Source organism: Lepeophtheirus salmonis, chromosome 14, assembly GCF_016086655.4.
Source record: "Lepeophtheirus salmonis chromosome 14, UVic_Lsal_1.4, whole genome shotgun sequence".
NCBI lineage: Eukaryota > Metazoa > Arthropoda > Copepoda > Siphonostomatoida > Caligidae > Lepeophtheirus > Lepeophtheirus salmonis.
This window is the reverse complement of record NC_052144.2, coordinates 25,645,078-25,673,018: the sequence shown is the minus strand read 5'-3', so window position 1 is coordinate 25,673,018 and position 27,941 is coordinate 25,645,078. Positions and strand designations below refer to the sequence as shown.

General features: G+C 30.8%; 1 protein-coding gene across 4 annotated transcripts in view; it reads right to left on the bottom strand.

Moving 5' to 3' along the window:
- klar (klarsicht) overlaps positions 1-27,941 on the bottom strand; it is a 289,070-nt gene that overhangs the window by 3,845 nt on the left and 257,284 nt on the right. For all 4 annotated transcript variants that reach the window (XM_040724997.2, XM_040724998.2, XM_040724999.2 and 1 more), the window contains 3 exons: positions 18,214-18,530; positions 13,626-13,716; positions 4,751-5,199 (listed from right to left, as the gene is read on the bottom strand). In XM_040724997.2, the coding sequence (XP_040580931.1) occupies positions 4,751-5,199; positions 13,626-13,716; positions 18,214-18,530 (857 nt within the window). The remainder of the gene's footprint in view (positions 1-4,750; positions 5,200-13,625; positions 13,717-18,213; positions 18,531-27,941) is intronic.

The following is a 27,941-nucleotide window of genomic DNA, read 5'->3' as shown; positions in this document are numbered from 1 at the left end:
TGCATATTCACATTACATATAAATTAGTGTTGGGAATTGAGGTACAAGATTTATTTTATAACGCCATAGCTATCAAACTTGAATCATAAGAGTTGATTTGAGCTGTTTGACAATATTTGTGTACCTCAAAAACTTTATGGATGTAATTTAACTGAAAGCAAATGCAAATTTCCTACTTATGAGCAACCCCATTGCCTTATCGTACTAAAACCATGTGTTTTTAAGAAAATGACAAATATAATTTAAAAAGTTCTATATGGAACCAATCATTCTTTTTTAAATAAACATTCGCAAGAAAAGTCCATTACTTTAATTTAAAAAAGAAAAAAATAATTCTCAATTACTAACCCAAAGTTCGAAACATTCCATCCATTTTTACTAATTTTCAAATAAAACGAAAACATTTTTTACAAAGAAATTGACAAGGATTTTGATTTTAAAAAAACAACAGAAAATGCGGACAAATTAACCTAGTGGCAGTATTTTCAGTCTCTCTCTATGGCCCGAAAACCACCAACCACCCCATCCCAGTTAACTATATGAAACACTTTAAACTTCTAATGACCGATCATTGAACCAATATCCACAATTTGAAAACACACCATCTACAACTCATCAGGGGCGTCCGCGGAATTATATATATATATATATATTGGAGAGGGGTTGGTTTTTGGAGTGTTTTTTTTATATTGAAAAATTATACATTTAAGAAAAAATCAAAAATGAAATTGAAAAATGTACTTTCAAATATTAAATTACATACATAGGTTAGGCCCAACAAAAAATATAAATGATTCACGCCGATCAAGACAGATTTTGCATGTAACACAAAACGAAATTTTTTTTCAATGGGACGGTGATCAAAACAAACAAAAGTGATCATAGACTAAGACCGATCTAAACCCAACTCAAATATAAATACAATAATTCCTCGAACTGACTGACTCTTACACGGTAATAGAGTAATATGTAATTGAGTTATTACATATTATCATTGTATGTATATAATAATCAAGTCCGTAAACAGGGATCAGGGAAATGGAATAAGAAGAAAGGTCTCCCCCCCAGTCTCAGACCATCATAATAGAGGGAATCGCCATATATATATTTTAATATACATATATTAAATAAATTTAATATGTAATTGTAGTATGTATGTAAAAAATTATTTAGAGCAGAAGAAATGAGCTTCATTATCCTCTCCTCTTCCTTCTAAACAAATTTGTACCATGTATATATTAGTGTTGGATTTCAGTCTGGATCCATCATAATTTTAAGTAATTTGGTTCAAATTCAGTCTGGATCGCTCTTGCAGTAAAATTTGTTCACAAAATTTGAGGGGGAAAATGACATGTCTTGTTTTTCTCATTTTTGTCTACAAACAAAAAGTCACAGAAGACCGAATCGCTAAAAAAAAAATCCCTTCTCAGAGCGAGTCTCGCCACTAGTATGGTATTTACTAGTCATAGGACGATTAATCGGAATGGAAATAGGAGAATCGTGTGTTTTTTTCTGGAATCGGCATCAGGAAGATAGTGATTAATTTGCAATTCTGATTATTAATCATTACTGGTATTTAACTATTTATAAATTTTCTAAGTTAAAAAAAATAAAAATAAAAAATACATAAAATAGCCCCTTAAATTAAGGGATATTTGCTTTTTACTAGAAATTTTTTTATTTGAAATTTCATTTAATTTCTCCTATTTAAAAAAAATACAAATAATTTTCTGTGAATAACTATGTTTTTTCAAAAAATTTCTCCAAATTTAAACTCTGAAATTAAATTTTTTTTTTTTTCAAAACAGTTTATATTAGAAATTTAATTTTTGAATATTTTTTGTGAAGATCTGTGGATTAGGGATTTTTTTTTTTGGATAAAACTTAAAATTTTTATGAACAACCATGAGGTCTTTGAAATTTTTTTGACAAAATTTAATAAAAAAATGGTATATTTGAATTTTTTTTCATAAAATTTAATATTTCAAATTGTTTTCAAAAAATAATTTAAATTTTGGAATTTTTTTTTCTAACAAAATTCCAAAAACCAGGCCTATAAAAAAAAATATATATAACCCTGTGGACACCCCTGATAGCAAAATTGCATTTGTTAACGATTATTTAAAATATTAAAGAATCTGCATTAGGAATCTTTACAAGAATCGAATCGAAATCAGGACCTTTTTATGAAAACGTCCCATCACTAATATGTACTTAACTATCATTACTCTGTTATTAACATCATTGCTATGACGATGATGACTACTACAATTGTCCCCCTTATTTTTAAGAAAAAAGAAAAAATGAAATGAAATTTACAAATTTAATTGTACTTGTTTCTTTTATTTTCTTTATTTCATTTAAAGCAAAAAAATAGGGAAATAAAATGATGAACAAAGTTTTATTTACTAGAAGTAACTTTCCTTCTTATTTTCTATTTTTCCCTCTTTTTCTCTCTCTATCTTCTTGAATCACATTAATGATAACAATTCAAAATAAAAAGAAATAAATAAAATAAAAAAGGTCTGTGGTAGTGTTGTATGGAAATAAGAGGAAATTCCCGAGAGGGCTTTTAAATCATTTGAATATGTAATTTCTCTCTATACACACACATATATATATTCTCCAAGTTCAAGGAACAAAACGGGATTATTTTATTCACAAGAGGGAATCACATTCAAATGTACATACACATTAGACTGCTTCAGATTTGAAGTCAGAATGGAATATTGCATTTTATCTGTATTTGGATACATTGATATATTTGTATCTTGCTCCAGTGACGAACAACCCTCGTAATAACGTACATATATCGACAATTGAACTTTAAGGGTATTTTTTCTCTGAATGTAACTGTCTGATTCATTTGTGTTATAAAATAACAACTATTCAATTTGAGTCAAGGCCTCTACTTGATTTAAAATTTTAATAATACGTCAACAATGAAAGGAACTATAAAGGGTTCAAGAACCCTTAAAATGTTGCCTCCAACATCTTTAAGCCCCCAATGTATTCCCTCAATATCAAGACATTAATGAAATGTTATTCTGAGAAAATGCTGTCTGACATCTAAAATTCTTTTGTGACTGGAATTTTGAAACAGTCTAATGTATGTATATGTAGAAGAAGTAGGTATATAATATTAGAATAGGAAAAAGGAACATACACCTTCCCAAAACAGTTTAGTTTCTCTTTCTCTTTTTTAATTGCAAGACGACTATGTATCTTTATATATAAATGTATACCAAAAGGAAAAACCTAATTACACAAAAGGTCATAAACTATGACGACTATTCATTCCACTTGGCTGAGGGTTTATTGCTAGAATAATTTGTCCTCATTCACTTAGCTATTCCTCGATATATATAAATATATATACTCACTTCATTCCTGTCCAAGGAAGTAAACTATAAGCACCTGTCTTAACCTTAACAATATATGCCTCTACAACCATGTTCTACATTATCAGTGGTTGTATTTTTACATTACAATGCGTACTTAGTATTTAAGAAAATATCACAATCTCTCTCTCAGTATCATCGAAACCATTATATGACAATAATTTTTTATTAGAACGTTATGCAAAATTTTAACTTGAGATTACTTTTTAAAAATATTAAAAACATGCTTGACGGATGTGTGATAAATAATTAAAAAAATACAATCAGGTCTTGAATATTTTGTTAATATTTGTGTGTGTCTATATGTTTTTATTATTTAATTGCAAAGTAATTGGAATACATTCTGGTTATGAAAAAAAAGATAACTTTTTTGGATGTCCATTTATTATGGGAATTTTTATAATGTAAAAGCCATATTTTTTGAATAACTTTATAATTATAATAATTTATATTTATTGAATGATCTTTTTATACATAAAAGACAAGATTTTCATTAATTTAACAAATTAATGTAAATGCATCCTCTGGTGTTGATTTACAATTCCTCCAAAACAACATGTGGAAAGCGTATCACAGTTTGAGAACCATTGTTCTACATTTATGTATTCGTTATTAATTTTTGGACAAAAATGTCAACAAAAAAATAATATGATTATTAATAATAACAAAACGTTGTTGTTATCATAGTTGTTGTTGATGATGATTTGAAAAAATCATAATAAATCAAAGGCAGAAATATATTTTTTTTTTTTCAAAAAAAATAATAGAAGAAGTCCAAATATTTGAAAAGCATGTTTATGTATATATGTATTTCCCTGATCCGCGTTTTGTTTTAATGATGATGATACTGATTAGAGGTAGAAGGGGACCTACCACAACAACATTCATTACATATATATATGTGAAACAAAAGCCGTAGTTAATGACCTTCAATGCACTTTATTTGAAGAGGATTCCTTTCTTCTTTCCTCCTTCCCCGCAATCCATCAATCCAGAGCATTAAAATCCGAATTTTTTAAATAATTCTCTCTTATCCAATTGTCTATGGCTATTTGTGGTAGTTATATAGTCTGTATATATCCCTATTTATCCACGACCCAACAACCGAGCCAGACAGAGAGAAAGACCCCTTCCCTTCCTTCTTTTACCCTCTTAATCTCTTCCAACATATATATATATATATATAGTATGAATATTTAACATCATCAGAATTTATTTTCCTTTTCTTTTTTAATCATCCTTCATTAGATATTCAAACGATAAATAGATTCAATGATTGGATTGGATCAAGGTGATTAAGGAAGATGACGAATAATCATGATAATAAGATAAAATAGAAATAACCGTACCTTAATTTAGAAGCAGATCGATGATGATGGCGTTCTAGGCCAGGAGAAGAGAGGCTCAAGGTTTCCATTCCCCAATCATAGTCACCATCTTCATCTCCATGCTGACGGAAGGGATTTTCCTCCACTCCTTCATGGAAAACATGGTCTTCAGCATCCATAGCTCCTCTAGAGGTTGCTGCTCCTATTCCTCCTCCCCGTTTCCTAACGGGACTGTTCTCATAGTGGCTGAGCGACTTGAGTTCATTGGAAGTGGATTCTAGATTTTGAGATATTTCTTTTAGTATGGTGGACTCAGGAGAGAGTGTTTGTTCCAGCTCTCTAGCCAATAGTCGTAGTCTCTCCAAAAGACGTTCTTTGTGTGCAATTTCAGTCTCTGTGGAGGAACCGGATATGCCAGAGTCTTCGTCTTCTTCGTTCAGTAAATAAGAAGACTTTCTTCGAATGTGTTTCTGGAAATAATTGTAATAAAGTATAGGAGTGTGTACATTGTACAGTATATATTATTGTTATTATAAGATTAAAAAAAATAATAATAAGGTAGAGAAAAACGAAATAAATAAAAGATTAGCATATTTGAAGAAGAACATGACGAATCAAAAATGCAAATGACATTTTTCAAATAGAAAGAGAGAGAATAAAGAATAAATCAAGAAGTAGTGAGCACATATTATTATGTAGGGAAGACGGTAGTAACACTTTTGGCTTTTATCTAAATTGCTCAGAGTAATTGGTTTGACTCCGACGACCAAAGCTATAGTAAAACATAAGACTGGATTTTTAAATATATTTAGAGATAATATTATTAAGTATATTTTTTCTATCCCTCTAGCCAATATCAGTTGCAACAGTTGAAAAGTCGTATGGAAAATTCGACAAGATAATATTTTCTAGGGGAATAAATAAGTAGATGATCAACTTTCAATCTAATATGAGAAATTGTGATATTTTACCTTTTATATAATATTAAATGACTAGATAATTTGTAAAAGTTTACTCCACCAAAACTTTTCCGGACCTTGCCCTGCCCAGCAAACAAATATAAAAAAATATATATATAATAATAATAAAGAAGAATAACATATGCGAGTAAACACAAGGGTGCCAATTTCCCTTTTATACCGAGCATTAGAATATCTCAAATTTCTTCTGAATGAAGTAAATATGAATTTTGATAAAACTTTATCAACTGATAGGAAAAGAATCAATATTTATTCAAATGATATTCAAGTTGTGTACAATTTGCAATTGTGTATATACAAATAATGAAATGAACAATTTTAAAAGAAGGATTTACAGTATTTGGGATGAGGTTCATGCAATAATTGAATATTCCATGGATGGTAATTTTTGACTATTTGAATACCAATGACTAAAATAAAAGTATTATCTGGCACGTTATAGAGTTCAAAGCCCCTCAGTTATATTACTCATAAAGACATGATAACCATGTAATTTGAATAGATCAGAGCAAAATGATTGTATCAATTAATAAATGGTAATTAGAACGGCCAATCTTCTAATTAAATAATGCAAGTCTTAACTCTTAAAGTTGCACCTCGTAAAGACATCCCAACTTGTACACAACATTTATGATTTGTACCAACAACATCAGTTTTTATGCAACAACATCTCAAAGAACAGTTGACGAAAAATATTAGGTTATTTTAATTTTTTTAATAAAATAATCGACAGCATATGATGTAGCTTTTTTAATTTGCAGGTCTCCCCTACTGCTCTCTCTCTCTCTCTTACACACACACACCTTTCTATAAATAAATAATTTCAAATATTAATGACTATAATGAATCATCAAAATTTACAATTGTAGATGGATAGATACAGAAAGATGATTAGTGGTAGTTGCACTATACGCCATACATACAATTACAAAAATTGATTTGATTATACATGAGTATAGGTAGTAGTAGGTAGTCTACAAGAGATTGACTCACTGACTGACTGATCCCCATACATATATATATATATATATTCTCCGAAACTTGCCCTTCGTCATGATGAGTATATATATAAATATATAATATATACATAGAATAATAAAAAATGTACTCCAAGATTAAAGGGCGAAATAAATAATAAATCACAGAGTGCGAGAGAGAGAGAAAAGGGATCTACTATACAATATATTGTACATATTTGATCTGTTATTTTATACTTGATTCCCCTTAGCTAATCGGAATTTCTTTCCATATTCACCCATTTTTTTATTTATTATTCTTAGTCTCTCTCTCTCTTCCCTTTTTTAAAGTGCAATCTCAATGGATGTATAATAATATTGTACAATGGAATAATAGTGAGAGGAGTGAATTAATGTTTAAAGTATGTACATAGAAAAGAAAACTATATATAATGAATGGACAGTAGTAGACTGTCTCGTGAATGGTTTAATATGTTTCTCTCTCTGCGCAAATGCCTTTTCTGAGTAGAACAATATAAAAACTGACTTTGGTAAAGTTTGAAACCTCTCAAGCTATTTCTGGTGTGGTACAGTCACAATTATTTGGTACAGTTCAGTCTTAGAACCCACCCGTCTTTGTAATTTTTATTAAATATGTAAAATAATATGTCACATACATATGTATTCAGAGCATTACACATATTTTGCAAAAAAAAAAAAATCTTATTTTCATTATAATACCAACATGTATTATTTTTACATATATAATTTGAAGTCCGGCGCGACTTGTCTTCAGATATAAGGCTCTAGCACCGGAGCAAAACTCAACGATAATTATGACTCAAAACATTATGAAATATGAAAAATTCAAGATCAAAACAATGTTTATATCACGAAGAAATAATGGCATGGAGTCATTAGAATTTTTCGATAGAAATTCAACTTTCTCTTAGTGTTTAAAATTTTAGATCCTTTTAAGATTTTTGAATCGAAATACACCATTTTTAATACGCTCCTTGTATCATACCATCCAAATATGATGATGCAATGAGTTAAAAATCATAGTTTTTATTTGTATTGGTATTGAGGGTTTATCAGAAATCAAAATAAAAACATTTTCTACCTAGTGATTTTAATAATTATTTATATAGGGTGAGAACTATTTTTCACGCATAAGCCAAGTACTAAAAAATATGACCCTTAAAACAGGACAGTCTAATAGACGGGGATGGAAGAATATAGGTTTTTGGTACATACTCGTACAAGAGTAACAAGCTGCAAGAGGAAAGAGAATCAAATGAAATAAAAATACCCAGAGAGACAAACTAGTAGAGAAGTAGAGATGGAAGAAAAGACGAAAACGAAGAAGTAGAAGAAGTAAAAAAAGTAAAAGGAAAGGGGATTGCAATCATCATAATCAGTATTCTGCTTGAGTATTTTATCGATGGAAGGAAGAAGCATGTATATTGTATGTACAGCATATAAAGAAGGGAAGAAAAAGAAATACTCTGTACTCGAAAGGAATTTTAACCAGGAAATATGTAATAGTAATACTAATGCCATTTATTCTCTTCCTCTCTTTGCAATATTATGGATGTGTTGTTTGAAATGACTTTCTCCTCCCATCCCTCTACCATAATATATATTTATATAAGTACATTGTACAAGGTAAGTAAGTATAGGACCCTCATAGGAAGAGATGCCACTCCTTGGGATTTATCCCCAAGATCTTGGGATATTGGATGATTTGCATCAAAATGTCGAAATCATGGGATTTTATACATACAATAATTTGTTTGATTATATTAATTATATCTTCAAACTATGTTTATCTAAAGCAAGGATGTCCAACCCGTGGCCCCCACTACTCTCACTTTGAGTCGCTCTAGGGAGAAAAATATAAGAAAATAAAGAATTTTTTTAAGAATTTATTAAAACAAAAAAAACCAAGCCCTTTCCCGCAAAAAAAAAAATATATATAATCCTACATATACCCCTGATAGGGTGGTCAGATTGGCCTTTTTTGAAGCAATTAAGTATAGAAAAATTAGATTTGGCCTAAATTTGAAAAAAATATGTACAAAATAGTTTTGTTTTATGTAGCAATCTTTCATGAAATTTAATTTAATAGGTTCTGTGTCCCATAAAAATAATTTAAGTGGCAATGCAGCCCATTATATTAAAAGATAGGACATCCCTGATCTAGAGCGTTAGAGTTTACGTCTCGTTTAAACGTTTTCAACTCGATCTCGTCCTTTCGTTTGGTATTCTCTGGGGCTAAACAATATATTAGAAAGAACGGTGGAACCAGTGGTTCGAACTGGCAGCATCCTATAGCCTTAATAAACGAAACTTGAACTGGGGAATGTTCATCGACAATACAAAGAAAATTATTTTTAACACTTATCAGTAAATATTATTGAAGGTGAGTGTCAAATTGTATTGATATTCTGTAAAATGTGTTTTTTCCTTTGGAATTTTAGGGGTAATCTAGGTATATCATAAAATTCTTATTAGTATCCCTACTCAATTTAAAAAAAGTTATACTAACTAAAATATTCAATTAGTAAAAAAAAGATCAAAATAAGCAAATGTCCATTTTTCTACGATATTTTATACTTTATTAGTATTTAGGACAATGATGATGGATGAAACACGAATAATCTGTTGTTCCGTTTCTAATAACAGTTTCCTGATAGGTGTGTATGTTTTAAATGAAGAATAGTACCAAAGAAAGTTTGAGAAATTTGCAATCTATTCGTTCATTTCATACCTTTTTTCTTTCAATTTTTGAAGAAAAAAGTTAAATATAACCGTGGGGAATTGAGCTTATTTATATGCCACAGAATAGTCCTTATCAATGTGGCATTTTCTTTTATTTTAAAGTCAAAAAGTACACATTTAATATATCAAACATCTAAAGAATATTCCGTAATCACATTATACTCATAACCAGAACTGTAAATTATTCATATCCTAATTTGGTGGCAACTTGTACAAATTCCCAACTTGTACACCACATAGAGGGGAGAATAAACGCCCTTTTATTAAAAAAGGATGATGATGATGAAGAAGAAGAAGTCAAAAATGGGATGACAAAAAATTTGAGAAATTTTCATACATATGTATTAACTCTTCTTGATTAATGGCCATCATCCTTTTTCTACTCTCCTCCTTCCTAACATAACTTGGAAAGGGGGAAGGAGGGAGAGGGGGGGGGGAGAGAGTTCAGGAATTTCACTGAGAAAGAGTGAGGATGCATAACATTATCCTGCAATTATGTAGTAGATATATATATGTACATTATTAAACTGCACCTATATAATATAATCATCGAATTAAAATTATAAAATGACTCTTAGATTTAGTCAAACTTTCCAAATAGTCGTATTTCGAAAGAGCAATTCACTAAAACTTTTATATAGTACTGGGGTTGTCGGAAGTGAAATACTAAGATCTTCATATTTTATTCATCATTTGTCGACCGATTATTGAGAATCAAAATAATCGAACTTAAATTCATACTGAACAAAAATCGATAGTTTATAGAATAACTTAATCAGACAAGTATTTCCGGATATTAAAATATATTTCTGACATCTGAATGTATGGTCATTTTCTTGAGAAAAAAACTCATTTCCCTATAAAATATCGACTATCTAGTGTAGATTTAAACTTCAACTCAATTATTTAGATTTTTTATAACACTATGCAACATCATTTTTGTCCATCAGCTAACTGCAGTAGGTTAGGCCTTTAAAGCCATATAATTAGGCTTATTAAAGTGTTGAAAGGACAAACCTACTACAGTTAAAAATTTAAAGTACTCTATAGCTTAAAAAAACAATTATAAATATGCATATAAAAACTGAATTTTCTTCCCTAGTGTAATACAAGGTCAACAAATGAGAGAAATAAAGTATGTAGATTACCGAAACTCGTGGCTAATTCGTATTTCATTGAGGAGTTATGACGTCGAGCTCTGTATCAATTTTCTCAATGAGAAATAACAGAAACGGGTATTATATATCATTTCCCTATCTTTCTTAGGACCCAAATTTTTTCAGGTCTAAAACATTACATTTATAAAACCACAATGTTTATATAGTAAAGGCTGGGAGCACAGCCTTATAATGGTTTAAAAACCAACACTCATATGTACAACACTTTTGTATTTCGCTACAAACAAACTCAGTACTTTTAGTAGTTACAACATTTTAGTGAATTCCTTTATGGAAATAACATAACTAAATGGAAAGTTCCTTTTTTGTTCAAGTATAATAAACCAGAATAGTATTTCAATGATGTATTTTAAAAAAACAGTCTCTAGATGTACAACAACACTTTTCTTTCTTTCTTTTCCACCGTTGTTGTTGAGGATTACTCTACACATTTGATGATGTACATACGTACGTTTCAAATGACATTTATTGAGTTTTATTTGACAAATGAAGTAAAGCCACCATTACATACTCCTTTTTCCTCTTTTATATACACATATGTAACTCAAAAGGGGAATGAAATAATGGGTTTATAAGCGACATTCCTTCTCCCTCTCTTCATATATACGATAGTTTAGAAATTCAAGTAGGGGTACATCATCCCCAATATATATAGATAGATAAGTATATATATAAAAACAAGCCAATAATTTAAAACAAAAAAAAAACCTTCTTCTTTTTCTCAATAATATTTCTTCAATAAACAACAGCCGACTTTAATTAAGATTCGTTATAATTATTGTTATTACTTATTAGTTACTTATACTTTTTTTCCTCCTTATTCTTATTTAATACAAAATAAGTAAATGCCGGAAGCATTGACCCAATGGTATTATTAACCCATTATTATTATTATTATTATTTTGCTTAAGAGAGAGGCTCGTTATCAAGTTTTAATCGCTCATATTTCAAAAAAGAGGTAGTAGTTTCATATATATGTTATATATATATTTTTTGGAAATTGCCATTTTTAACCTCACAAGATGAGAGAGTCTATAATTAGCTGCTTTGAGAGAATTAATAGAGGTAGGTAGTAGTAATTGTGCCCCGATTTCCTATCTCGCAAGCAATTCATGAGATAGAAACAAAGAGAAGAATGTCATGTATACAATATATGTACATATTTATAAGTAATAGCAATATTGCCGTCGTGTACGACACGAAACAGAAGCAACAATTAATTACCTCCTCTTTCTTTTCAGTATTATCAGCATATCGACAAGTCGTGATATCTACATAAATAAAAGTGTGGAGTACGATGTATAATGTACATAAATACATAACTATGTACAATGTAAAATACATAGAAGCCCTTTCTCAACCCCTTCCCCTACTTCAATATACAACAATTGATAAAGAAAGAAAATATTTGCATAAAAATAAAACTAATTCTCACGAATAAAAATAAAGGGGGGGGGTGAATGAAAAGAAGGAAAGTTAGTAAATAAGTTTTTTTAAAAAAACATAAAAAAATCTCCCCACAATTCAAAACAACAACAACATTAGTCATTATTCTAACCCTCAATGATGTACTCATATATGTAATTAGAAAAGCTATTAATAAACCAATTAGTGGCGAAACAATGATGACCACGTCATCAATTGCTACCCAAACACCTTTTAGTCTGCTAGGAAGTGCTGATGTCAACACCATTTTTATAAAAGGATTGGAGGAACTCAAAATTAACAAAATAGGAACTCCACTCAAAATTATTTTCCTGAGGGACTATGAGGGATTCGCCTCCGGTTGTAAACATACGTAGGCTGAGGGTTGACATTGCAAACACAAGCTTTAATGTAAAATGCACGTTCTTTATAAATAGAGGGGGTTAAAGAAATGTGTATGGGAGAGGGGGTAAAAAATGGCAAATACTTGCGTACATTATTTGTAAATGCCTCCTTCAAAGAAAATAAGTTTGGAAATTAACTTCAAATTAAAAATAATGAAACGGGCCTGCACATGAATCTTTGCCTTAAACCATGGATGTCCAACCCGTGGCCCCGCGTGCAACATTAGTGACCGCTTCATGTTTAAGTGCGGTCTACCAAATATTCTCACTTCAAATAGTATTTTTTAGCAAAATTGTCAAAATATCATCAAAAATCGTAGAAAGTAAAAAATATTACCCATATTTTTTTAAATAAGTCATGCAACTTTATTAAGCAACGGAGTAAAAACCAAGCCCCCAAAAAAAAGAAGATTAGCCTTGGTTAATTAGATTTGACCTTTTTTTAAATTTGGCTTAAATTTGAAATAAATAAGTATTTAATAGTTTAGTTTTATGACTAACATTTTTCATGAAATTAAATTTAGTAGGTTCTTTGGGCCATTAAAATATTTTAAGTGTCAATGCAGCCTATTATATTAAAAGATTGGACATCCTTACCTTAGAACATAACCCGAGTGCCATGAATAATATTATAACTAACTACACTTACGCTACCGTTATGAATTCACCTCTTTTAATTAAACTGAACTGTTGGAAAAATTACTAAAAAGTCACGTTATCTGTAGACTACTGATTAAAGAGGCTATCAATTAAAGTTATAAAATCTATGACATTGAATTTATACTTAAAATGATCTTTTGTCACGTGCATCATTGTTAGAGATGGTTTTTTGAAGATCAAAATATCAGTTTTTGTTCTGAATCATTCCCATAGCTAGTCCTTCATATTGTTTTTTGTTCGAGATTGAGTGAGTTTATAAAGCTAATTTAGGTACACGTTTTTTATTTCATTATTATTCTTATTCTAACTGCATTGTTGCCTCTATCCCAAAGGGTATCTTTACTCTGTGACGCCTTTACGGTAGGAAAGCTTCCTTGTAGCGTCCAAGAAAAAATCCTCAAGCTACCTAGCATGGATATTTTGATCATTTGTTGTATAGATTTGGTAAGATTGAAGTGTAAATGAATTGTGGAAATAGCAAGTAAATATATATTTAGCGTGAGACTTACAACATTAGAAAATAAGAGCTTCTTGGACTCTTCCTCCAGTTCCATAAGTTTGGAAAGAGTATTTTCGCACTCGGCCACACGAGCATTCATTCTGCAAATAGATATAAGAAATATTAATTAATTAATATATTTATTATTATCCTGTATTTGTCTATATTATTTTGATCTGCCTTTAATTTTTTAAAAATTGGACTTTCCCTCTATATTTCATTTAAATTTACTTTAAGTCGATTTTGCGTCATTTGTCTCTAAATAAAATCGGAGAACATGTAAAACGAGGACAGTGGGTCACTCTAAATTGTATATTGTTTTAGTTAATTCTTAATTAATCAGCGTTGTTCAGTAATGATATTTAATTTATAAGAACACGTGACCACGTGATAATTTTCCCTTCTTTTTAACGCCTTTTCAACACCAAACCAAAGGATCATGATATGATATGATATGATTTTATTGTTATTATTATTTTAAAATTCAACATTTTTGAAACGAGGAGTCAACACGGAAGAATAAAATAAAAGTATATAATATATATACATTATACATATATAGCTTTTCACGGGGGAATCGATATCAAATTTATGATGTTTCATAGGTTGTAACTCTCATCTCCCCCTTCCATTTTACAAGTGGTATTACATACCATACATACATATCGTATATAATAAAATATGCAATCCCCATTGGAGTAGAATATATGTATGTATGTACTAGTGCTGAGACTCTGAGTCTTGCCCCAATTTGGTTTTGCTTTGAGTTCGGTCTTAAGTGATTTTTCCCCCCATTGATACCTATTTTTTATTCAAAAATACAATTTTACAATTTACAAAAAATTTAATTTTTTTGCTCTGGTGTATAATTTACCCGAATGAACTTTTTTTTTTTTAAATTTCTTAATTGTAGCCTATGAATTGTACATTTATATGTGAAACACTTTAAACTTCATATGACGTCATCAAACATTTATCAATAAATTCAGTCTAGACCTGATTTTAAATGAATCCAATCAAGATCAATATGGGCCAAATGTTTCCATGTGACCGATTCAGACGTAACTTCTTTAAATAACCAAATGACATAGTTCGGTCCAGCAAACATTACAACGGGGTCAAACATAGAGATAACAAGGATTTTTCCTTGGCAACTTGCTTTAGTCAAGGAGACTACAATTAAATATTCTGATCTTGAGAAGTTTTATACAGCTAGCTCTTACATTTGGTCTACTTACATATCTTTTAAAATCCAGAGAGAAAAAAATCAGCCTATTAAATTTAGTACAATTTCGGCAAACTACTATCCTTATTTTATTCTAAAGTTGGTAATAGCTTAAGGCAATGGAATAGTCTTTCGCATGCCTTGTCACAACTATGGTTTCTAGGATCGGATGTGTTGGGATTCGTTCTGGAGGTAATCCTAGACTGATTATGGACCACTATAATTTTTCTCGTACCGCTGTCTCGACTGAAATATATGTATTCAAATCAGCCTTTGTAGATAAAATCACTTAAAACCGAATCGGAAAGTAAATCGATCTGAGATCGAGTCTCAAGACATGTATGTAAACTGTAAATAGCTCGTCTTCTTATATGCCGAGTCCAAAAGAAGAACCCATAAAATGGAGTAAAAGAATAATCATTTATTTACTTTTTATTATTATTACTTTGACAAAGAAGGCTCTTTTCTTTCGAATGAAGGAATGTCCAGAGAGAGAGAGAGAAGAAATCTTTAATTGGAATTGATCAGAGATAAATAAAAAACAAGCAAGATAGTTCGTTTGTTCGTACGTTCGCTTTACATACATAGATAAAAGACGACAAAAACAATATCTCTTAGCAAACGGACAGAAAACAAAACAAAACAAATCATGTATGTTTGTACATATATGTATATTGTTGAACATCTACACACATATGGGGATGAAAGGTATGCATGATGATTGTATGTAGTACGATGTATTTGACAGGACTAACAAGAAGACAAAAATAAGAAAAAGAAACAATCAATTAGGTAGGTTCATTCATTTATGAAACATACACTCTCTCACACAGAGGCATAACATTTATTATATGTTTGTAGTTTCTACATGTTGTTATTCGATTTTGATGATGAGAGCATTTAGTTAGTAAATAAAGGAACAAAAAAAAAAAGAAGTGAATAGATGACGTACATTATTTCGACATCATTCTGCTGGGGACAATCAAAAAATGGACTTATGCAAAGTTCTGAGCTTCTTAGATCATGTTTTTTAAATTGACTTTAATGGGTTAAAATTGCCTTTTTTAATAAGCCTTTTGTACTCCCCGTGCCAAATATGATGCTGCTATAAGTCAATAATCGTTGGTTTATCAGTAAATGTAAGAATAATAATAAGGGTTTTAGGAAAAAAAAGTCACATGATGTGATGACTGATGAGCCAGGGAGTAGTACTATAGTCTCTAAAGCGCTCACTAACAAAATAATGTACCCGGTATAAAGGCACGATGCTTCTACATTCATTTTTATTTTTTAGATCAAAAGTATGAATATTATAAATTGTCATTCGTTATTTTTTACTACTTAGATGGCTGTTAAGTTAAATCCGTGTTACTTTTTAAAGACTTTTTCACGACAATTAGCAAGATTTCCAGAAAAAGAACAAATGTTTAACTTAGTTCAGTCAAATTCTACATATATATTCGTCACATAATGAAATGCCCCAATTCCCTAAATGGAAATACCCAGAAGTGAAACTTTGATTTATTAATAAGTAAATGTTTTATTATATTTCTACTTTTTTGTTCAGCAACTATCAATCAACTCTATTGAGTCAGTATCAATCCATATAAAAAGTATAATTTTTGACTCAAAAGATAAGTAAAGGGCCTTAACCATTGTCAGTTAATTTTTTTATTGTCCCCAGCGGAAAAGGTCTTATTACGGGGGGAAGTTTTTTTTTTTTTTTGTGTATATAAACTCAAAAACGGAATAGTCTTACATAGATTTATAAATGTATATATTTATATGATATGGATAATATCTAAGTACGTAGGAGGGTATATTGTCAAAGTTCGCACTCTGTACAATATGAGTTATGTTGTTACTCTACTCTCTCTCTCAACAAACGTACATATGATATAACATTATATAGATAGATAGAAATTTATTCCATTGCTCTTATCTTGTAGTACTATCAGATGAAACTTGAATGGAATATATTACACCAAATAACAACAATTCTCAGATTCATTCCTCTTTCTCCTTCGTATTACTTTTTCTTCTCTTAATACTAACATAGTACAACTTACAAGTCTAATAATATGTCATATCACATATGTACTACTATAGTAAAAGACGGAAATCATATTTCTTCTTCTTCTTTAATCCTTCCTCTATTTCTCTTTCTATCCATCTCCCTTTTCCTTACAGACAGATAACTAACACAACAAGTGATCGAATGAACGTGTTCAAGTTTTATTATACTCTCTAGGGAGAACCTCTGGGTCACTCTCTGCCACCAGGGCTCTCCTCTCCCTTCTAGTAGGACAACTTTTCCCGAGGGAACCATTATTGTATTATATTTTATTACCCCACTCGTCCTTCTTCACACTCACTCATTCCTTCCAATGATACATATTATACCTATATATATGTATTGCAATCATCATATGATCATAATTGATCATATAGCATTATTATTATTATTAGGGTGGGTTGTATTACCGTACTAAATTTTAAAATGCCCTTTATAGAGGCTGCATTTCACTAATATAGTTTGAGTTTACCTACTAAATTGAATTGAGTGCTCAGTAAAACTTTTAGTATCTCTCATGCACGATAACAACTCTAATCCAATATTATTAATAATTTACTATTTAATTAATCATTATGATGATACCCCAATTAATTCTAGAAACTTTTCTATGCTCAATCCTGGTATATAAGTAACTAAAGTATGTCGAGCTTTTTGATGAATAGTTTATTCACATCTACTTGATAGTTTAAAATGCTGAGAAAAAATTACTAACTTAAATATACAAGATAATGGTACAAATAAGAAGCAACTCATATCTCAATCACGCTTGGATATAGTTTTAAAGACGCTGTGCAAACTTACTAGCTCAGTGCCTACATTGCACTTCTCTCTACTTGTATTTAGCTTCATATACGTATGCCAACTAAGTGTTTTCTGGTAAAGTATTTTTTATTCTTATTAAAAAACTTAGTGAAGATGGATTGATAATGACGTCACTGACCGATATCTACATATAAAGGTGGGCTCACTGAAGTGCTTACGCACACATTTCGCAGGCATATATTCTTCCTTTTTATTATTATTATTATTTTTATGTAGTAACTTTAAATTTTCTACAAAAAAAATTATGAAGTGAAGTGCAATAATAATAATAAAAAGAGAGAGATTATACATTTGAAATGAGTGCGTAAGCACTTCAGAGAACCCTCCTTACCAATGTCATTTGACAAAAAATGTTAAATAGGGGCGACTTTTGCGTCCCTTATTCGGAGAAGACTTTAAGGTTTAGGACAGGACCATACGCCAACATTACATCACTAATTATCATTATTAAGTAGATGAAGAAGAAATACTTACATGTGAAAGACTTCTTCCCATTTGGCATAGAGCTTCACAATCCGTTCCTTGAGCCTATCCGCTAATTTCGCCTCATTGGATTCCCTCTTGGTATGAAGACTACTGTCTCTCTCCAAGGAGGAACTCAACAAGAGTTTTTGTTGTGGCTGCTCCTTGAGAGATACCGCCTTTGTGTTTCCATTCAGGTTGACAACACTGGCTGATGATGATGGACTCTCATTCTTGGATGAGCAGACGAGCTCTGCAAGGAAATTATGAACTCCCAAATTCACTTTGAATAAATCCGCCTTGTAACCATTTAAACTCACAATGGAATCCTGGAAAAATGAATAAATAAAAGAGAATTAGGAAGGAAAGTATTGGAATATATCTTTGGGGGTTGTTAGCATTACATCAGTTCGTCAATGTTTAGAACAAATCAATCAAAAAAAGGAGAAAATGTCAAAAAAAAAAAAAAAATATATATTATTTAAAATTATTATAAAAATTCATTACCATTATTTTCACTCAATTATACATTGTATTCAAATTTGCTGAGTTGATGAAATACTCTAGAATATTAAATGTAGTTTGAAATTTTCATTTAATTTATGAGACACCAATATTAGGACACGATCATTCGACCAAATTCAAATACATAGTAATTTGCTGCAACTCCAAAGGATTAATCATAATAATTTACTCATAGAAGTTGACGATCGATAATTTATCGAAGAGTACAATGAGGTGCCTCAACTCAAAAGTAATCATGAACAAGAAAAAAAAGAAATATAACACCCCAATATTTAATAGACATATTTGATTCAATTATGAGGTTTATATTCAAATTTATGAGATGATTTGATTTACACAAGAAATATAATATTTTTTAGTGTTGACGGGGTCACATAATGCGTTAGTATGTATGCAGTGGGTGGGCTGGGAAAAAATTAAAACAATTGAATGAATAGCTCCACAGAATTAACTTTTTAATTATTAGACATTTGAATTAAAAATGGGTAAATTGAGAGTGAAATAACTGGTCTGTGGTGTTGGACTTGCTCTACTCTATGATCCCCCAATAATAGTCCTGAGGTCGGGAGATGATGTAGAACTAGGCCTTTTTGAAGGGTAGAAATGGGATATTTTAAATTTTGTTCAAGTGTGAATTAATTTTTCTAGCTACAGGGGGTCATAACGAGGTGTTTGGAATTTCTTCGTATAGAGCGGTATAATCCCCTCATATCGCAGTTTTTTATATTATGATAATAAATTACAAAAAAAATATATATTGAGGTAAACAAGAATGTTTGTAGTACCAAAAAAGTCGCCGAACAAGGCGGATTTTTCTTGCTCCCAAAAACCCCGATAAGCGGAGTCTAAACGAAACTTGGCAGAAAGAAAGAAAAATAAGACTACTATATTTGTTTACTTTAGCCAAACGGAAAAAGGTTAGTGAGATGTCGTCAATTATCATCATCAGTCTGTTACACATACGGAACATAGGGGGGAAAAACCTTTTTATATCATATGTATCTAAAAGATGTGAAATTGCAACTTTTTGTACATCTGAAACGACGTTTTCACCTAAAAAAAAGTATTATAGGGTTAAGTTTATTTCCGAGCACCCTGTACCTATTATGTACTTTTTTCTCTCCTATTTTCTTTCTTAGTTATTATATTATAGCTCTATTTATGCATCAACTTTGCTGTTGCCACATACATACGTACATATGTTTTATATCTACATATTATTAGACATTCTTTTATATATGTATTACATTATGCAAATCACCCCTTCATTTGTCATCTCCTCATCAACCATCGTCGTCAACCTCATTATTCCCTTTTTAAAACCTATTTTTCTTCATTTACTACACATGCAGAGAAGGAAGAAAAGGAATAAGAGAGGAAAGAGTGGTGGCGGTGATGGTGGTTCTTGCTACAACTCCCCATTCATTTGTTATTATTAAGTCCGGTTGTCAAAATTAGCATATGTATTTATGATCTGCATTTAAGTCGTTGTCGTCGTCATCATCATCATCATGATCATTAATAATAAACGTCAAGGCATGCAGGAGATGATTAAACATGTCTTTATTTTCATATTTGTCATTTCTATAGTGTACAATATACATAATTGGTTACGTCCTATATTTGATATAACTTTGATATATGTATATTCAGACCACCACACTTAATAAAATTATGCATATATCTATATTAATACATTTTTTTCTGCGCCTTTATTTGATGCAACATCGTAGTGATTTTTGGAAAATAATCTGTCCCGTCAGTATGAAAGCAACCTAGAATCATTTTTCTAAAAAAGGACAACTCTGTACCTATTCTTTCACAATTCATCGTCAATTTCTACTAATCAATTATTTTTATTTGTTAGTTCTTATGAGCTGTTCTTATCTGCACCGCTTAAGGTAGTAAAAATGCATCGTCTCAATAAAATAACAATTAGAGGAAAGGAGACAAATACAGTCCCTTTCATCAAATGAAGGCTCTAAACAAAAACCATTTCTTCAAGTTTTTTGTTTTGTTTTTTATGAACATCACAAGCGTTGTTTTACCCGCTTCGAGGAGGATGAGTGCAGCAATCATTTTCTATCCAATTGTAAATCTTTAAAATCTCCTTATCAATCTTTTGCTGAGCTTATAAATGACGACTTTAAGTTTTATATATGTATATTATATTTGAATTTGCGTTCGAAAGCAAGAAAATATATGCCATGCAGAATAACATGAAGATGAAATGTCTTGTACTGATAGTAGGACTTACGCATTTCAGATATTTTAACATCTTTTAATAAAGTGTTTTTTCCCTAGAGTTTTGACTATCATTTAAAATATCTATTTATTTTATGTCGCATCATGCATTTGTAGACCCAATCTATGTCCCCACCCCCATTTACATGTGTTTTGCTTTTATGTGAGTCTTCTTTAAACACTTCTTTCGTTTGTTCATGTGTATTATAGATATGTCCCTGTTGAGCGGGAAAAAAAATCCTCCCAGAATTTTGAATACAAAGCCTATAATTTCACGAAAATACGTCTATGAAATACTAGAATGTATAAATCTATTGGGCTTTTCTCTTTTTTTATCCTCTTGATTTTTGTTCAAGATTGTTTTTGTGTTAACTCTCCACATACATACAATACATATAGAGTCGTACAAACATACATAGAAGATGTATGTAAAATGTACATTGTATATACATAGCTAAGTACCTACGAAGCACACACTGTTATTTATTTTAAATGTACATATCTTTAAACTAAGAAGAAAAATGATTAAATTCAATAATCAATCAAATAAATTGGTGTTGTCATAAATGTGCGCTCTCTCTCTCTCTCTTTCCCCTCTCAAAGACAACAATTAATCAATTTGACTATCTTCTTTTAAGAAGTTGAAGAAAAAAAAGAAAGAAAATTGAATATGGTAAAAAGACGTAGTATTAATATAATACTCGATCGTAAAACTATGTGCTATTTCTCATCTCTCACAGCGTTATTACACTAATACCTACATACATATATGTGAATATAAATTTACACTGTATTGTATTTGTCAGCTGTCGGTTACATGCGGCCCACAGTTTTTTATTTTATTTTATGAAGTAGATTTAAACATACATTTATAGAACAGTCTGGAGCAAACTTTATTGTATTTCTCAAACCTCTCCTTCTCCAAAAAGTGAAAGAAAAAAGACCTGACATTATAGGTTGGTAGTAATCCTCATTTAGGACTGAAAATCTGACTTCCGTACAGTTCAGTCTCGGTCCGATCTATTTCAGTACTAAAACTGATTAATTTCAGTCCTACACGAATTCACTCACATATTTTAATTCATATATCACTTTTAAAAATGTGGGTTTGTAATGTGGTGAACTTTAAAAATGTCTCCTTAATTTTACAGTTTGTCCATTTGGAGAAATACTTAAATTTCGAACAGAATGTAGGAAACAATATTGGATTTCCAACATTCTACTCCAAATTGGATAATTTCCAATATTATTTACCTATACATACGCAAATAAATAGGGCCTCTTTCCTCGAGTATAATCTAACTAGGTCTAATATTACTTGATAGGATAATACGGTCAATAAATGAAATGTTCGAAATTCGAGCATTTATAAAAATTATTCTCGAATTAAGCAGTATTTTTTAAGCATTAAAATATTCCCTAAAATGTATGAATCAAATGAAGAATAGGAAAGGTACTTTATAATTTATTTAATGCCCTTTTTCTTTCATTCTGGAGGAGGGGAAAGGTTGCAAGATAAGTCCAATAAGATAACGAGATCTTATACACACTCCTGTTAGCTTATTTAAGTAGTTTATTTGTCTACGTGAAATATTTTATCACAGGAAAATGTCGCTTTTTACAGGGGCGTCCGTCGGGGGGTGCCTGTAGTCCCCCCTCCGACATTTTTTAAAATAGTTATCCATACATATATATAAATGCTGTCAACTTTAATTTTCTAAAAAAAGTAATTCTATCAAATTCAGCCACTTCCCTCTAATTTTTCTTTTCTTTAGCCTCTTCTTAAAAAAATCCCTTGTTTTATGATAGCACAGATGAGGTATGCAATTTGCCTTCCCTTTGCATTATTCATCTTATTATTAACTCAATTAAAAGGGTGAATCCGCTTAGTAGTATAAATACATATAGGCCACAAGATGCACGTATGATTGAACAAAGACTTTAGGTGGCCCAAAGGGTATACTATGACGTCATATTTAATTACTTTACTTACTGTTATTAACAGGCTTTAAGAATGATAAACAAATTACATTGCGTCAACACCTCTAGTGGGCAAAAAGTATTCTAATATATGATTCAAGTGGTTATCATCATTTGGTTAATAGTGCTCTGTATTCACCTAGTGTTTTTGTCCATTTTGAACATTTGTGTTCCTGTCGTAACTCCATGCTCAAAAGTGAATACATACAAGACAATAATAATAAAGAGAGAGAGAGAGAAAAAGAGAAAATAGAAGTAAATTAGCAATTTCAAGTTCTTGTCACGTTCCCTTCCCCACGTTCCTCCTCTCTTTCTATCCTCCTTACTCCCAGAATATAATATTATGTATTATATATTTTTTTTCTTTCATTAATTTTTTGTTTTGTTTCTTGAAAAAGAATAATGAAACAAAATACAAAATAATAATAATAATAGTATGTAAGTATACCAAATAAAAAGAAAAAAGAAAGAAAGAAAAAGGATGATGACGACCAACTAAGGTCGGCGGTATTATAATATGTATTTTAAATTAACTTTCACAATTTAATAATAACTATCTTCTATATTATATTGATTCCTTCTCGGATGGAAACAAAAAGCAAGGCTCATAATAATATAGAATATCTCTAATAGTAGTGTTGGATTCGAGAGTATATTTGTACTCGAACTTGGAGAAAAAAACTATCAAACTTTGTATCAAGAGTCAACTTATAGCAGGTTCAGATGGCGTAAGGAATTATATTAGTAAAGTAACAAACTGTGCATGCCAGGAGCTAAACTAGTGCATTGAAAAGGCGTAAAGGAGGCCATATGACTGACTCACCACCTCTTAGTGTTCTTCATATATTGTATGCTATCTTATTCAATACACTTTTTTTTTGTAGCGTTGGACTCGAAGTAAAATAAAAAACACTCGACTTTACTAAAGCCAAAAAGTTTCTGACAATTAGTCAAACTTCTAGTAGTAGTAGTAGTAGTACTCAAAAGGACAGTCAAAAAATACAACAACGGTCCTCCCTTCTTAAAATAAAAGTTGATGTATAGAAAAAAGGAGTAACCATATTGGATAAAATGTGGAAATTCTCAAAAACTCAAACTCGATCAAATTCTAAAATTGATCACTGTCCTAAAGGCATGGAGCAAGTTACAAATAAGTCATCACCTTCAACTCACAAGTATTATTATTTTCTTAAGTAACTCGTCCATTGAGTCAGTTCGGTTTATGGGAATCTGAGGATCGATTTTCAAGTTTATCCGTTTACCTATGTTTCAAGACAAGTCAAGTCACAGTAGGAATCTGAAAATTTCAGTTACAAGTCAAGTTAGTCTCAAGGAAATCGAAAATCAATTCAAGTGAGGAAATCTCATAAAAAGGCTACTCTAACTTTTGAAAGTAACAACGTTTTTTTGCTAATATATGATGATTTTAAATTATCAAAATGAAGAGTATCCATGGCTCCTCTGCCCTTCCACTGTAGCACGGTCTCTGTCTACCATGTGGTGGACATTATCAAAAATCAAGGCTCGAAAATTCCTACATTATCCTAAGGCGAACGCGTCTACTCCGCCGCAGAACTCAAAGACTAATTTTTTGACTCAAATCCAACACTAATCTATAATAATAATAAGAAGAAACCCCCCTTCGTATAATATTATTATTTTTTTCTTCTCACTTAGGGCTGAAACAACCGACCAACATTATCATAATAAAGCAAAGACGATGGTGGATGGATAAGAGCAAGCAACACGTGGGAAAGGTGATGTAAATGTTTAAATGTTTTAAAAAGAAAAGAAAGAGAATGGATTATTTAAACTTTAAAGGAATTTGAGCCGGTCAAATAGGTACATAGTTTTATTTTTCTTATTTCTTCTTCTTAAATAAAATAAAATAATAATAATCGATTATCATCATTATATTATATTACATTATTATGTTCTCGGACTATAAACCATAGAGTTCATCACCTTTTAGAGTAAAACTAAACTTCATAACGAGTATTTTCCTTCTTTCTTTCCCATACAAAATACAGACTTAATGGTTGTGTGCCCTTATCTTCTCATACTCTCATCATTATTATATACATTATTTGCATGACTTATGATTGTTCAAGGGTTAAGTATCTATCCATTGACTCCTCTTCTTACTCCTACCTACCTACCTACCAAAAATTCATTAAAAATAAAAGGATGAAAATTGTTTCCGTCCTTTTTACGTACTTGCTCCCGGGCGGAGGAGTTTGACAACGGAAAAGGGTCATTAGAGAATAAGTTACTACTAGGTATCTTTATTATGTATATATATTATACTATGTACTACTACAAGTTGCGATTTTATACAAGTACTCCCTTGTACAACTACCATGCTGTACAAGTTGATATTTTACCTCATTTCATCCTGATCTTTTAAAATTACATATTTTATGAGTATGCCTATGAATAGTTGAACTTTATAGTAAGTCATAAAACACATAGTATCAAATAACAATTTTTACTTTTAAAAATCTTCAATAAATATATCAACCATCAAATGGAATTTCAATTATTGCTAAGCACTCAAACATCTTAATTAAAATATGTTTATATTTATTTTTTTGATTGCAACTTGTACTAGACACCTTTAAGGCAGTGGTTCTCAAGTGGGGGTATGTGAACTCCTTTGTGGTACTTCGAGGAACTCCAAGGAGTGCTTGAGATCTTGAAAAACATATTTTACAAGCGGTACATCATTGAAAAAAGATAGGAAATCCTTGTGTTAGGATAACAACCCGTTCTTTTTTTCCCCCATAAAATGTCCCATTTTTTCCTCTATTTATAAATTTAGGAAATTATAGATTTTTTTATATTTGAGAGTCAACTTTAAATAAGTGAATTTAAAATTATAGAAAAAAATATATTCGATAAAAAAACCAAGAATCAAAATGTCTTCTTAAATACTAATAATTTCAATATATTAACTAAAACCGATATTGTTTAGTGTTTTATTAATATTTTTTTTATTTTTTTTGGTAATCAAGAACCCTAACATACCTCTGACAACCAATCTGTAAGCAGAGTCCCAAAAGACTTGTAAGAAGAAGGAAGAGACTCATGGACCATGGTGGTGTTGCTCCTTCCTACTCCTATTTAAAAGGGGAATCAATCATCTAGCACGCCCCAGTATGGTTGCATAATGTCGAATGTGTATCTGGCTAATGATTAAAAAAGTAGTGGCAGTGGAGTATTAGTAACCATAATCATAAAAATGGTATATACGTAATAGTAATGTATGTTTATATCATTTTTGGGGGATAAACGACACGGAGCAGAGACGACAACGGATGGTGTTGTTCTTGCTGGTAGTTAAAATATACATAAAAAAATGCTGTGGATGTTTTGATGAAGAAAAAGAAGAAGGGGCAAGAAAGAGAGAGATGTGTGTGTGTGGGTTTGATGAGTCAGGGGGGAATTAGGATATTTATTCTTCTTATTTTTTATGGATGTCCCCGAGGGGGAGTTGAAGAAGAAGAAGAGAGAGAAAGAGGGATAAGGAATAAACTGAACTGTGACCACCGTGACGTGACGTCCAGCTGCTACTCCCAGAGTTAGTATGTACGTACATTTATTATTGCTATATTATGCAACAAGAAGTGCTCTTTTGAGACTATATATACATGTAGACTATAGTTATTCAAACACACACAGTACACACAATTTATGAAGGATCCCCCATCCCACCCCTTGGAGCAAACAAATTTGACCAGTCTTACACATATTGGAGTCATAATGGATCCGTCTTTTTTTTCATCTTTTATTTTTATCAATAAGGGAATATTGTGTTATTCTTTCAAGTAAACTTACTTGTGATGAATATATAAACGTAGGGGAAAACATTTACTGGGGGGGGGATTTTTGCCCGAATACCGAACTAATTTAATTGTGATTTTTTTAGAAGGACATTTTTTAAAAGGATCTCTTTTGGTTAAGAGATTTCTTACCTTTTTTTAAATAAAATGTCTTTTTTGGATTTCTTTTTTTAAATCCTAATCAACAAAATAATTGGCCTAATTTGCGAAAATTAAGCCAAAGCCTGACTAAGGATGAATATGTATAAAATAAGATTGTAGTATAGGGTAATATTGACTTTTTCAGAAAGATATGACGTCATAGAGTATATCTGTGGTACTTTAATAGTAACAGTGAAGGAAGGCGATATATAGCTACTCTTGTTAAGAGTTATACTATATGACTTCACTATTAAAAAGCGTGGTGGAAGTCAAACATCACTCGGAAAAGCGTTATGGTATAACCTAGTATTTATCATAACCTTGGAATGACATATTAATATAATTTCCAAACAAAAGAGGGTTTTTATTCTTAAATTTATTCATCGCAAAATAGTATCAATGTTACTTACTTTGGTTTTTGAAAATATATTTTTGATTTTCCTTTTTATTAAGAAGATAGTTAGAATTTTTGTCTTCCTTTCATTTAAATTGTATTTTTAGTAAATTTTCAGGATGAGTTATTTGTCCTTCCGCAAACCGAACATTGCTTCTTGAACTTATAAAAAGGGTACCCCGAATGTAAAAGGAAATGTGTCCGAGAGTAAAAACCAACTTTCCAAAAATGGGTCACCCTAATACAATAAAATGATTTTCTTTAGTCTCTACAGGGTGAGGAAGAAGAAGAGGAATAAAAGGAGAAGAAAGAGGTTGATAATGAAGTCGTCCCTAGGGGAGGTCAATTTGGTATTAAGGCGCGTTGCGTCGTCTTATCATTCTCATAGCAGCCATTATCATTATCAATATAATACGATAATGATATGAGTGAGAAGGATAAAAAGAGAGGAACGAGACATATGGGGGAAGTAGAAGACTATGCAGCAGGCTTTTACTACACTGAAAAGAACACGAAAAGAACAAAAACAATCAACTATTGTTGATTTAACACCTCTCTCTCTCTCTTTGTTCCTATCATTTGATGCTTTAGAAAAAGGACAGACAAAAAAAGAT